At 39.2% G+C, this 12,675-nt stretch overlaps 1 protein-coding gene across 1 annotated transcript in view; it reads left to right on the plus strand.

Annotated features, from left to right (window-relative positions):
* The window catches only part of LOC149149258 (uncharacterized), a gene marked incomplete at its 5' end in the record, with an annotated part of 437,403 nt that overhangs the window by 327,025 nt on the left and 97,703 nt on the right, over positions 1 to 12,675 (plus strand). The window contains 3 exons of the mRNA XM_089442431.1: positions 7,529 to 7,626; positions 7,726 to 7,774; positions 7,882 to 7,926. Of these exons, the coding sequence (XP_089298557.1) occupies positions 7,529 to 7,626; positions 7,726 to 7,774; positions 7,882 to 7,926 (192 nt within the window). The remainder of the gene's footprint in view (positions 1 to 7,528; positions 7,627 to 7,725; positions 7,775 to 7,881; positions 7,927 to 12,675) is intronic.

The raw sequence follows: 12,675 nt of genomic DNA on the forward strand, positions 1-12,675 counted from the left end.
GAAAGGTACGTGTTTGAAAATAAAAATTTCAAGATGTTTTTGAAGTTCAAGGTTGTATCAAGTTACAGGAAGTCCACTGGGTACCATGTCCATTGACACATAGCACCAGAGGTTTTTAAGTCAGATGATGATAAGGAAGCTTGAATTCAAAAAGAGCATGAAAGTACATGTCTGAGATGTACCGAAGGAAAATCTTACAAGGGGACCATTCCCCTCATGTAGCAGGTCCACAGGTTTGGAACAACCTGTGGAGTTTGAGATTCATGAACTGGAATCTCATGTATACATGTGGAAGAAAGCCCTCTATGGCTTGAAGAAAAACACCCCAGGCATATTATGAGAGGATTGATAATTGTTTGATGAAGCTGAGATTCACTAGGAGGGAAACCGATCCAAACCATTACTCGAAGGTTGTGGATGATAGATGTCTCATACCGGCACCTTATGCAGACGACCTATTTCTGACAGGTGCAGACCCTCTCATTTGCAGAAGTAAGAGGGAGTTGGATTCGGATGTGAAATGATAAATTGCAAGCCTGTGACTACCTCGAGGATCTTAAGTTTCAGAAGTTATATGGTAGTGATGTCAGACCAGATTTGGGAAATGCCTCTGAGTTTCATAAACTCATTCGTGTTGATATTCTTGGTGAACTTCCGTCCGGACATATGTTTCGCAGTTAGCATGGTGAGCTCATATTTGGTTGAGCCTCAATGGATTGGTGCCAAGAATCTTGTAAGATATCTTCGGGCACAATCTCTCATGGATTGAGATACACTGCCGGAAATATGAAACTGCATGATTATTTGAATGCTAACTGGGCAGGTAGTGTGGAGGAACACTAGAGCACTTCTTAGTGTTGGTTCTCTTTGGATTCTGCTTCGATATCATGAATGAGTAGGAAGCAGAAGTCGGTTGTTATAAGCATTGTCGAGATCGGATACATGATTATGAGTATGATCTCGTATGAAGATGCCTAGTTGAGGAAGCTCTTCAGTGAGCTGTTTGTACACATGATGGATACCACTATGATTCTCTGTGACAACCAGAGGTGGGATTCGATTACTGAGGAATCCCGTATTCGATGATTTCTCCAGCAGATAGACATCAGATACTACCTTATCTAGGATATGGTAAGTCAATGAGCAAGGAAGCTCCATCGTTGTGAGATGATGTACAGGTCGCTACACTTTGTCAAAGCCCCGGGGGAAAGATCAAATCTGTGATTTTCTCGAACGACTTGGAGTCGTTGAGAGACCCTTGTAAAGGGGTCCTGCATGTTGCTTACATTGAGCTCTGGGAGCTCTGGGGGCTTGGGGTACTTACTGGAGCAACATATGACCACAAGGTGAGTCACCCTCCCTTGGTGGCACGTGCTGAACAGGATGATTAGTTCTCCTGTGGGCCAGGATGATTTGTTCTCCATGGCGATTGAGGACAGGATGATTCGCTCTCCTATGGACAGGATGATTCGTTCTCTTGTGGGACAAGATGATTCGCTCTCTTGTGGGACAGGATGATTTGCTCTCCTGTGGACAGGATGATTTGCTTTCCTGTGGACAAGATGATTCGCTCTCTTGTGGGACAAGATGATTCGCTCTCCTATGGACAGGATGATTAGTTCTCCTTTCGAGGCATCCAACTCATGCAGTCCGAGACTCATGGGAAGTACCTCTCACCTGATCAATGAGCAGGGAAATGAGGATAGGGACCATAGTAGTACCGATGGACGCATCGTTGTATCTATCGTACTCCCTATGCTAGGATTACCTTCATTGATCTGGGATCAATGATACTGGTCTAGGACCAGTGAGAGTGGTACATACTATGACACTGATTTTGGATCAGTAGAGGACTGGTTTGGGACCAGTGGTACACACACTGAAACTGACTTCGGGTCAGTAGAGGACTGGTCTGGGACCAGTGGTACACACTCTGAAATTGACTTCAGGTTAGTAGAGGACTGGTCTGGGACCAGTTAGAGTGGTACATACTATGACATTGACTTCGGGTCGGTTGAGGATTGGTCTGGGACCAGTGGTACACACTCTGAGATTGACTACGGGTTAGTGGAGAATGGTATGACACATTCTTGATCAATTCTTCTTCTTCATTTTCAGCAGAGCATAGCTAGCAGAACTGAGCAGAGCTAGCAAAGCTGAGCAAAGCAAAGAAGAGCTAGTAGAGCAGAGCTAAGCAGAGCAGAACAAAGCTAGCAGAGCTGAGCAAAGCAGAGCAGAGCAGTGCAGGGCATTGATGGCAGAGATAGTACAGTCGGACATATGGATCAGCGGATGGAGTTCTCCCTAGTTGAGAGGGAGTGTTAAAATTGGCAACTAGGGCCAAACTCGATGTGGGTCATCTTATTTATGGCAGCTGATATTTTTATTGGATCCCTCACATCAAGAGGTGTAGGATTGATCTAAAGATCATCTGATTCCGATAAGTGTTCATGGAGTTATGAATTTATTTATGTTATAAGACAAATTGTCAAGTCGGCCAACAACTTGAGTAGGCTTAGAAGCCCAATAGACATGTCTATTCATCATCTACGTTTTAGTATAAATAGAAGAGGACTTGAAGTCATTTGGACACATCCTCTTCATGTGATCTCCTCCTCTCCATGTCTTTGGGTTTTTGGTGAAGGAGAGACACAAAAGAGCATAGGTTGGTCTAGCATGAAGCCCTAACCGCAAATGATGCCCTAGCTGATCCAATGCAATCATGAAGGCTTATTTATACGTTGGTCATGGAGACACTTATATGCTTGTCATGGAGACACTTATACGCTGGTCATGGAGACATCCATACACAGTCATGGAGACTTCTTATACGCAGTTCTTGAAGACTCCTAAACATAGAGAAGGTGAAGGAAACATGTTCATGCAGAGACCTGTTTCCTAAACGCAGAGATCTGTTCACGCAGATGATGCCCTAAACGCAGAGACTCGTTCACGCAACCATAGAAGCACAAAACTGCATGGAAATATTCGGATGGTTCTGTGATTTCACATGGAAGAGGAGTCGCTATCATGAGGCCGCAGTCTAGACATGGAGCCGCAGTAAAAGCTTGAAGCTGCAGCCAAGATATGAGGGTATCCGGAATGAAGGAGCAACAGAACTTGTCTAAGGGCATCAGCAATTGAGGTAACAATCTCACATTCCTCTCTCTAAACTCGCATGAAGGAGCAGGTCCAAATCTAGCACTTGACTGCACCTCGATTGGGTATTAGGTGTAGTCACAGTCAAGACCTTGGATAACTGGAGCAATGTAGACACAATAGTGACATAAGGTTTGGACAATCTCGAAATTCTAGTGTTGGGCTAATTTTGCATGAATAAGAGTAGTCTTGACATCATACTCCTGTAGCTACAGAACTTTGGATGGAGATGGAACAGTAAGACAGTGATGCCATAAAGATGATCTCGGTATTACATCGAGGGATATTCGGAGCTGTTATCTAATAGTCTCGGCATATGTTTATGTGTCTCAATGTTATACCACATCAGCTCTCAGTGTAATAATAAACTCGGTTACTATCTCAATGAAAGCAGAGATATGGTCCTAATCTCTTGTTAGATAATCTCAGTATAATGGGCAACATGATGATGGAAGATGCAACATAATGGGTAGCATGATGATGAGAGCAGATGAGAGCAGCTCAGTCATCAAGGTCCAACACTGTGATGGTACAGCTTGGTGCTACACGGTGAAGTGCCGCAAATGAACGAAATGCAACAATACGATAGGTCAAGCAATCACCTTGGATAATCAGTTGAAGCAATATGTATTCAACTGATCTCATGCAGATATCAAAAGTCAAAATGTTGACTTCTATTGTAAATGTACTATCTCTCTCACTTTCTCTGTTGAATTTTGAAGAACATAAAAGAAGATTTGATCAAGGGTTTTCCCACATTGGGGTTTGTCCCTGGCTAGTGCCACATCTTGTGTCCTCTTGTCTTGGCTTGTCTTCTGCGATTTATATTTATGTTCTATCTGCAGTTTACTTTAAATGCTGATGTGATTGCTAATGGAAAAGACATTGAGCTAACTATGAAAATTGAAATAAATTGCTCTAGCGTAGAACACACCCAAAATTTAACAAGTTGTCACATAATAGCATAGAGGAAAGAACAGTGAAATACAAGCACAATAATCAATCACTTCAACACAACTGTTTTTGGACAATAATCCCTAGAAAAACCCAATGCGGGAAAACCGACGCAGCAGATGAGGGTTTATTTATTATTCTTCAACAACAATCCCTTTACGAGGAATGATTTGCAGAACATAGAGAAAACTTTCTGAAAACACCTGAGATAATTTTTCTCCACCCTTTGGAGAAATTCAGACACCCAAGAGACCCTCTAGCCTTCATTGCATCACCTTTGCGTCATCTTTGTGTGAGGACTGCGGCCCTTGCTGCACTGCCTCTCTGAGCTGTCCCTTTGCGCTATCCCTCTGATGAATTGCATTCCCTCCTCCTCAGTCTTCGACTGATGCTGATACCCTCCTCTTCCTTCACCCGACAACTCTCCCTCTGAAATCAAACTCTTACTTCTTGAGAATCGATTTCCTTTAGGTTACTAAGTATTTGCTCGGTGTGTCTCCAAATGACTCTCAAGTCTTCTTTTATGCATTTCCTGTTGAGATATCAATGATCATGATCTAATCTCTAATCAACGTCTAAGATTAAATTAGACTTGATCCTCGTCTCTTAGAAGCTTCTCACCCATATTTTCATTAATACCCATTAATATTTTAATTTTCCTAAGTTTAGACTTAGGAACCCCATTAAAAATATTAATTATTTTAATAAAATACAATCTGGGTGGAATTTCACCAAATGATTTCTGGGTCTTGGAGATCTGATGTGTTCTAGCCCCTCCACAAAATTTCAGAGCTAGAGCACATCTGATGCTACCCAAAAAAAGACAACATGACCTTTGTTAGAAGACTTGTGAAAGAACAAAGAGACAAAGTACAAAGATAAAATAGCAATAGTGGTAATCAAGGAAATGTAGTGTATTTATCTTTTGAAGAGTGTTAGCTCCCTCTTAATCTTGGACCTGTTCACCAACCTTGCCATTCTTGTCAAACTCAAGTACTAGGCTTTTCTTTTTACAGCGGAAACAATTAGTTAGAGTTTCTATTTCTAGGGTTTTCTAATCCAAATCTTATCTAGGGTTTACGAACCCTAGATCCTCCATAGTCACCAAGACCTGTTATTCAAGAACTGCAAAACTTCTACAAGTACGCTGCAAAACCTAAATGATATTATTGACATGCCTTTTATCCGATTCATTTCTCATCTTCTCATATAATGATATACTTGTTGTGCTAACATATCAACAATCTACACAGACTCTTTTTCTAACGCATTTTTATCTTTCATGAGAGCAACTCATTCATGACCTGGGAGACTCATTATTTTTAGCAAAGGTCATTAGTTGCAAAGAACATACATACGTCTTCCTAACTTTACCTGTCAACAGAGATCTGATCCTTTTTCCAAAAGAGATTGTCATATTCTTTCAACAGAGGTGCTTCAAGTCTTCAGTTATTGAACCACATAAATTTCTTTGAGCTGCTTGCATTGTCCTTCATCTTCCAGGCTTCAATAAGTAGGTCTTCTTCAAGATGTCAATTATTCTTTTATTATGTTAAGAGTCTAGGTAGCGAGACTGCTTCATGTAGAAATGCTTCATAAGATTTCAAATATCTTGATACAGTTCTTGCTGCTGCATGTACTGGTGACTCAGAGATAAGCTTCATAAATCTATTATATCACAGTTCTTCCATAGAGCTCGTGGTATTTAAGATGTCACAGGTCTGTCTTTAGAATAGGCATGAAATCCTTTTGTTCATATCTTGAGCTATTGCCCTTCACATATAAACACAGATTTTCAACATGGCAAAACTCTGTAGGAACTGGCAAACAGAATATGCATTCTTCCACAATGTTGTCATGATGAATTCATATGTCTAGGTAGGCTTTGAATTTGTCACAGAAATGTTGCCACAGAAAACTTAGCGAGCCAGAGTATCATAGAAGATTTTGGTTGCCATCACAGAAGATTCGAATCTCAGGTATACGAGCTCCAATATTTTGCATAGACTACTGATGTTTTGGATCAAGAACTTGTCCTCATGGGTAGTTGATGAATATAGTATGGTGTGACATTCCTCAGATCCTCGCATAGGCTGTCAAAAAACTTGGATCCTTTTATTTGTCCTTATAATTACTACACTGTTCTTAAGAATTCTGGTATAGCCTGTTCATAGAAGAAATTTTCCTTCGAAATTGGTTATTGCAACAAACTCACAGTGCCTCCGGATTTTAATGCTTGTCATAATGAGATGGACTTCTCATCATTTGTTTCATAACTTTTCTACTTAAACTTCAAAGGATTTTGGTTTTCTTCCTTATATCACAAACTTCTTTTGCTTCCATAGTGATGACAATTTTGGACTAGCTTCAGATTCTGTGGTCTATATAGAGATTATGACACATATATACATAACTCGGACTTGTTCACAAAGACATCAGTAAGGCTCGGAATTGTCATTTTCATAGAGAGAAGTAAACTTGGACCTGTATATGTTGTTAAGTTTCGGATGCTTGTTCCTTAACTGTATAATGGTATTGTCTCAGAGATTATAGGTCTTGATCCATGTTGCAGAAAAATGATGCCATATCATAATAGGACAGAAGCTTGCATATGTAATGAAGTTTCTAGTGACAGGATGTTTGTATACTTCCATGAAAAGTTCGGACACCTTTGACATCGGGTGCCACAGAGATGGATATAACTCGAAATTTCAGAGAACTCGGATTTGGTCCCATTCATATTATTATGGTCCAACCAAGATCAAGCACGGTTTCACATTTCCAGAATATATTATCTTTGAATTCCACAGTAGATACAACAGTTTAGATCCACAGAAAACATATTGTCACAGTACCTTTGGATGCCATAGAAGATATGCTGCTGTAGGAGTTTGGATGTCTTTCATAGAATGTTAGAATTTGTCACTGGTTCAGATCTTTCCTTGAGCTCGAACTCCAAAATGATGATAGTAATTTGGATTATAAACAAGTATAAGCTTCAATCCCTGCTGTAGAGGTGTCTTTAAGAATGCAGATGTAGATGAGCAAGATTATTGAGGGAGTGAGTGAGAACTTGAAGATGATTCGAAGAGCCTATGCACAGAATAGCAGCTCAATCTATGGACAGACCGAGAATGGTCCTCTCTCTGCACTTTATTACCTCGTCCAGTAAAAGCAAAAGGAAATAGAGGAGCACAAATAGTTGATGACACAATTTTAAAATTTTCTCCATGAAGTTTTTATTATGAGTATTCATCACCCACAATCTAACATGCCTTAAATAATATAATTAGCCTTTCTTGTGGTGTCCTAACATTGAATATTGGCACTCATGTATTTACTTATATAGAACCATGACTTTGTTACAGTATATTGATTTGAATATCGATAACTAATGCCTTGCCAATGATACCAGATTGACTTTTTTGACCTTTATGGGCGTAAGTTGAATGCAAATGATGTTGGGGTATCTTGTAGATCTGGAGGCCAATTTTATTCAAAGAACATAAGAGGGTAACTATTTGTAAGCATGCATTTTCTTGGCAAGCTAGGGATGAGTGAGTTCTGCAGACAATGTTCTTGCATCTTGAATACTAATAAGTATTTTTGCAGATTTTCAAACTTAAAACGACGACACTTGCTTTCAGTTGAAGACCCGCAAGTAAGTTTTTTATATTAGCTTGTATTACATGTTCTCTATGATTTTCTTCTAGACTGAGACTAGTTTACATTATATTGTGGATTCACTGATTGTTGTTTTAAATCTAGGCACCAGAGAATGACATTGGCAAGAATTCATATAATATTTTGAAGGTGCATTTCTCAAGTCCATATAATCCTTTGATTATCTCTATACTTAATTTATTAGCTTTGACTAAGCTAAGTGATTTGGATAAAAAGAGATTTCTCAAATGGTTTTCACCACGGCAGTTCCATGTTTACAATTTGGATAATTATGTGACATAAACTTGTCTTATAAAATATGTGAGTTAATTTTTGCCTGTTTATAAAATTAAACATTTGAGCTATGTAGTGTTTTGTTGCCTTACATACTAGAATCCTTTTCTTGTCATTTAGAATATAACAATATACATTTCTAATGTGATACAGTATCTCTCTATTGTCAGCAGGAGATGTTGTAAAGCTCTGATATAAATGCTAAATTCTTATTAGGGTTTAGAGGTTGGGAAGGTGATAAACAAAGAAATCCTTAAAACAATATGAAAAGTTATGAACAGTAATCTATTTATGTACATGAATGTACAAGTGAAGAAGAGACTGTCCCACATATACAAGTGCAAGAACATGAAAATTAATTATCAGTTTCTTCTTCAGATATGGACACCAAATAGTATTTCATTCACTTTTAGTGAAGAGCATGCATATTTGTAGTGTTCCAGATGTGTTCCCAAGGGGTGGGGGGAGGGCATCCCCCCAGGTGTCTCATGTTCCCAGGATGGGGGGACACTTGGAGAGATGTTTCTCCATGTCCCACTTTTGGGTAAATGTGGGGAAACGTACGGGGAAATGTTTCCCCAATGCAGGGATGCCTTTCCCCAAAAGTGTGACTTTTGGACATCCCCTTAGAAAAGGGGTGCTTTTGGGCATCACACCCGTCAATGTTGCACGTAGCACGGATGTTTTTTTAGAAGCGGATCTGCGGAAGCGTCATTTCTCAAAAATCTAGGAAGCTAAGCGTCTACTATATATATTTGCGTTTATATTAAAAAAACATCCAAAATACTAAATTAGTTGTAGAAAATATGGAAACATGCATATTTCTACATAAATCAAGATAGATATGGCATCCATTGTAGATTAATGATTAATTATTCAAGCATCAACAATCAAGAATCTAGATTCTTCTCCTCTTGTATAGCCTCTGCCTCTACCTTGATTGTCTAGGGATATTAGTCAACATTGACCAATTTTGATCAAACTACCTAATCCAAGCCTTAAAATATGGTAGAAAATGCTTAACATGCTTGATTGGTGATTTTGATTTGATTGAAAGGTAATTTTTTGCTAAGGGCATGACAAAGGAGTTCAAAAATTAACACCACCAACACTAGGGTACATATAGGATTTTGTGCTCTTGATTAAATGCCAATCACATGCCCTCATACATGATATAATCTAATGAAATGCCACAATCCCATTGCTCATGAATTCCTGAAAAGTGTTAAGTCTATTGAATTTTGAATAGGATATGAAATTCTATTTTCTCCATATGAAGTCTGATGAGGCTGGAACCACTCTCAAACATCCCGAGTCATTTCATGGTATTGTTAAAAATTTAAGTAAAAGGATGAAAATGAAATGACATTCTCCTTGAATTTTCATTTTCATTCTTTTACTTTAAGAATTTAACCCTTACCATGAAGGAGCATCTACGAAGCATCTAAGGAGCATCAAGGGAGAACCTTGGGAGTGTCTGAGAAGCCCCAACCCAACTTAAGTCGAGGAAAAAAAATTTCGAACCCTGTGGAACTGCCCGTCTCCCTTCGGATCCGTGCCCGATTCGTCGGGGATGCGGTGAGATTCATCGTTGGATTCGTGGTTCATAAATCTGGAACTTCGGATCAGGCTGGCATGGTTTTGAATTTCTAGGAACCGCCTTTGCCGGCCCGATTCGCGGATCCAACGAACAATCCCCCACGGATTTGTACGGGGCGTGGTTCTTGGTTTGGATCCTTTAGGGGGGGGTGTTTCATGCAACATTGATCCCCCAAAAAGGGATTGCTTCTGGCATACCCCCAAGGGAGGTGTAATATGTTCTAGGGTAATTTTTTCCCTAGGGCTTATTATTCACAAGGTTTTTCAACAAAACAAAAGTTTATTCATTCATACAACAAGAGACATTTCTTCATATCATTCAACAATAGAAATATACATGCATGAGTAATCTAATCATTAATTATATTATATTTGTTAGTTCCACAATGAATGGGATTGGTTGTCCAAGAACCTAGATTGTACACTGTCATTATTTTAATTAATATTGTTGCAAGTATAAGTAACGAGATTTGTTGCTAAGCCAAATTTGACTAAGTCCTAATTTACCCTACAAAACTTAAGCTATCTTATCCTGCTTTGCTGGCTTGAGAGACTAATCACAGTAGGCTTGGCTATCTTACTAAGATACCACATTTTGGTTCTGCAACAATATGGCCTTGCAACTTGGACTTGTAACATTTCGGCTCCACAATCTTTGCCAGCGCTATTCCATAAAACCTCAATTCGTCCCACAACTAGTAACCATAAATGCCACTGGTTTTTTTTGCTCAACCACATAGATACCTGATTCCACAACTTGCTCAACTATTTATAACAAAAGATGAATGGAGAAGAATGACTAACTAGGGTGGAATCTTTCACCACCAAAATTGGTAGAGAAAAAGGGGTCTCAAGACCCTTAGAACCACAACTCGAGAAAACAAATATATTTGATCAAAATCGATGATGCCAAATTGATTCCAACTCTTCTTTATTTATAGATTCCTTTATGGGTTCTCAAATGTGAGGGTTTGTGAATGCAACCCCCAATTTGGGCTCTTTTGCCTCAATCGACCCAAAATTTACCCAATGTTTCCCCAAACATTGGAAAAATTGGGTTTTCCCCCTTTATCAAGAAAATATCCTATGGGGTTGGAGAGGCTATTTCGCTCTCCCATATCCAATCAATTGGGAGAGGACATTACAGTCCCCCCTTCCCTAAATTGCTTGCCCCCAAGAATTTGCAAATTCAGATGTTGTAAAACTCGTTCTCCTTCCCATATGGCATTTTTTCTAGTAAGTTTTTCCATCTAATAAGATAATCTGAAATCACTTCGACCCTCAGTTTCATTTCTCGTACTACCATGATTGCTTATGGAATTAACTCTAGTTGTCCATCTTCACCCAAAGGGGGTAGTTCGATAGAAGTAGTGACCTACTACTGCCCGATGACCTTGTTGAGAGTTTAGACATGATACATGGAAGACATTGTGAATTTTGGTTTCTCTTGGTAGTTCTAACTCATAAGCCACTTCTCCAACCTTTTGGATTACTTGGTATGGTCCTTAAAATCTCGGCTTCAACTTTTCTGCACCTCTTTTCTTGAGTGTAGATTGTCTATATGGCTGCAATCTCAAGAAAACAAGGTCTCCAACCTCAAAGCTACATTTTGTTTGGTGCTGGTTTGCATGCATCTTTTGTTGGTTTTGGGCAACTTGTATGTTTTCTTTGAGTATCTTGAGAATGTCTTGACTTTCTTGTATCCAGTCTTTAGCCAATGGGGCCCTGCTGTCTCCAAAGGTCAAGTCGATAAATGACAGAGTGCCATAGCCGTATAGTGCTTTGAAAGGTGTCATCCCAATAAACAAATGCTAAGTGGTGTTGTGACAATGCTCCCCGAGGTACACCCACTTGACCCATGCCTTTTCTGCCTAGTTTTCTACCAATAGGTGAGCCTTCCAATCTTCTATGATCTCCATGAGGGAACATGTTGTTGGTTTTTGGAAAGTGTATCAGATGTAACATTCTTTTTACCCTTTACATATTCAATGTCAAAATCATAAGCTTGGACCTTACTTACCGACTTATGTTGCCTTTCGTTCATGTCTTTTTCTCCCAAGAAATGACACAAGTTGTTGTGGTCTCTCTTGACCATGAACCTACTTCCTACCAAGTATTGCTTGAACTTTGCCAAAGCATCCATAATAGTTAGCATCTCTTTGTCATATATGGAGTAAAGTTTCTCTGAATCCTGGAGTTTTCGGCTTTCAAATGTAATTAGATATCCCCTTTGCATTAGTACAACTCTTATTCATTCTCTTGACACATCACATTCTAATACAAAAGGTTGACTGAAATCGAGAAGTGCCAATATTGGACACAAGGTCATTACTTCCTTGAGCTTATTGAATGCCTTGTCTGATTCTTTTATCCACTTGAATGATTTTTTATTTTTCAAGTCTACCAGAGGTGCGCCTAATTATGAGAATCCTTTGATGAACCGTCAGTAGTAGAAATCCCAAAGAATCCTCATAAGTCTGTCAAGTTCTTGGGTGTAGGCCAATCCAATATTGCCTGAGTCTTCCCATTGATGTACCTGGACTCCTTGCACACTAATTATATGTCCCAAATAAAAACATTCGTGATCCCGAATTCACACTTTGATTCCTTGGCATAGAGTGACTATTCCTTCATTAGGCTTGGAATTTCGTCCAAGTTTTTCAAGTGCCCTTCCCACGTCTGTTGTATATGAGGTGGTCATCATAAAATACCAGTAAAAATTTCCTAAACTGTTTGTTGAAGATGCTGTTCGGACAAGTCTGGAATATGTTGAGGGCAGTTAGCCTAAACAACATGACCAAAAATTCAAAGTGTCTTTAGTAGAGAAAAAGGGGTCTTAAAACCCTCAGAGCCATAAAGCAAGAAAATAGATATGTTTGATCCAAATCGATGTTGTCAAATTGATTCCAAATCTCTATTTATAGATTCTTTCATGGGTTCTCTTATGTGAGGGGTTGTGAATGCAACCCCCAATTTGGACTTTTTTGCCCTAATCGACCCAAAATT

This window comes from Pinus tabuliformis, chromosome 9 (assembly GCF_031772625.1).
Source record: "Pinus tabuliformis cultivar Carrire ecotype Pingquan chromosome 9, CPIR1, whole genome shotgun sequence".
Taxonomy (NCBI): domain Eukaryota; kingdom Viridiplantae; phylum Streptophyta; class Pinopsida; order Pinales; family Pinaceae; genus Pinus; species Pinus tabuliformis.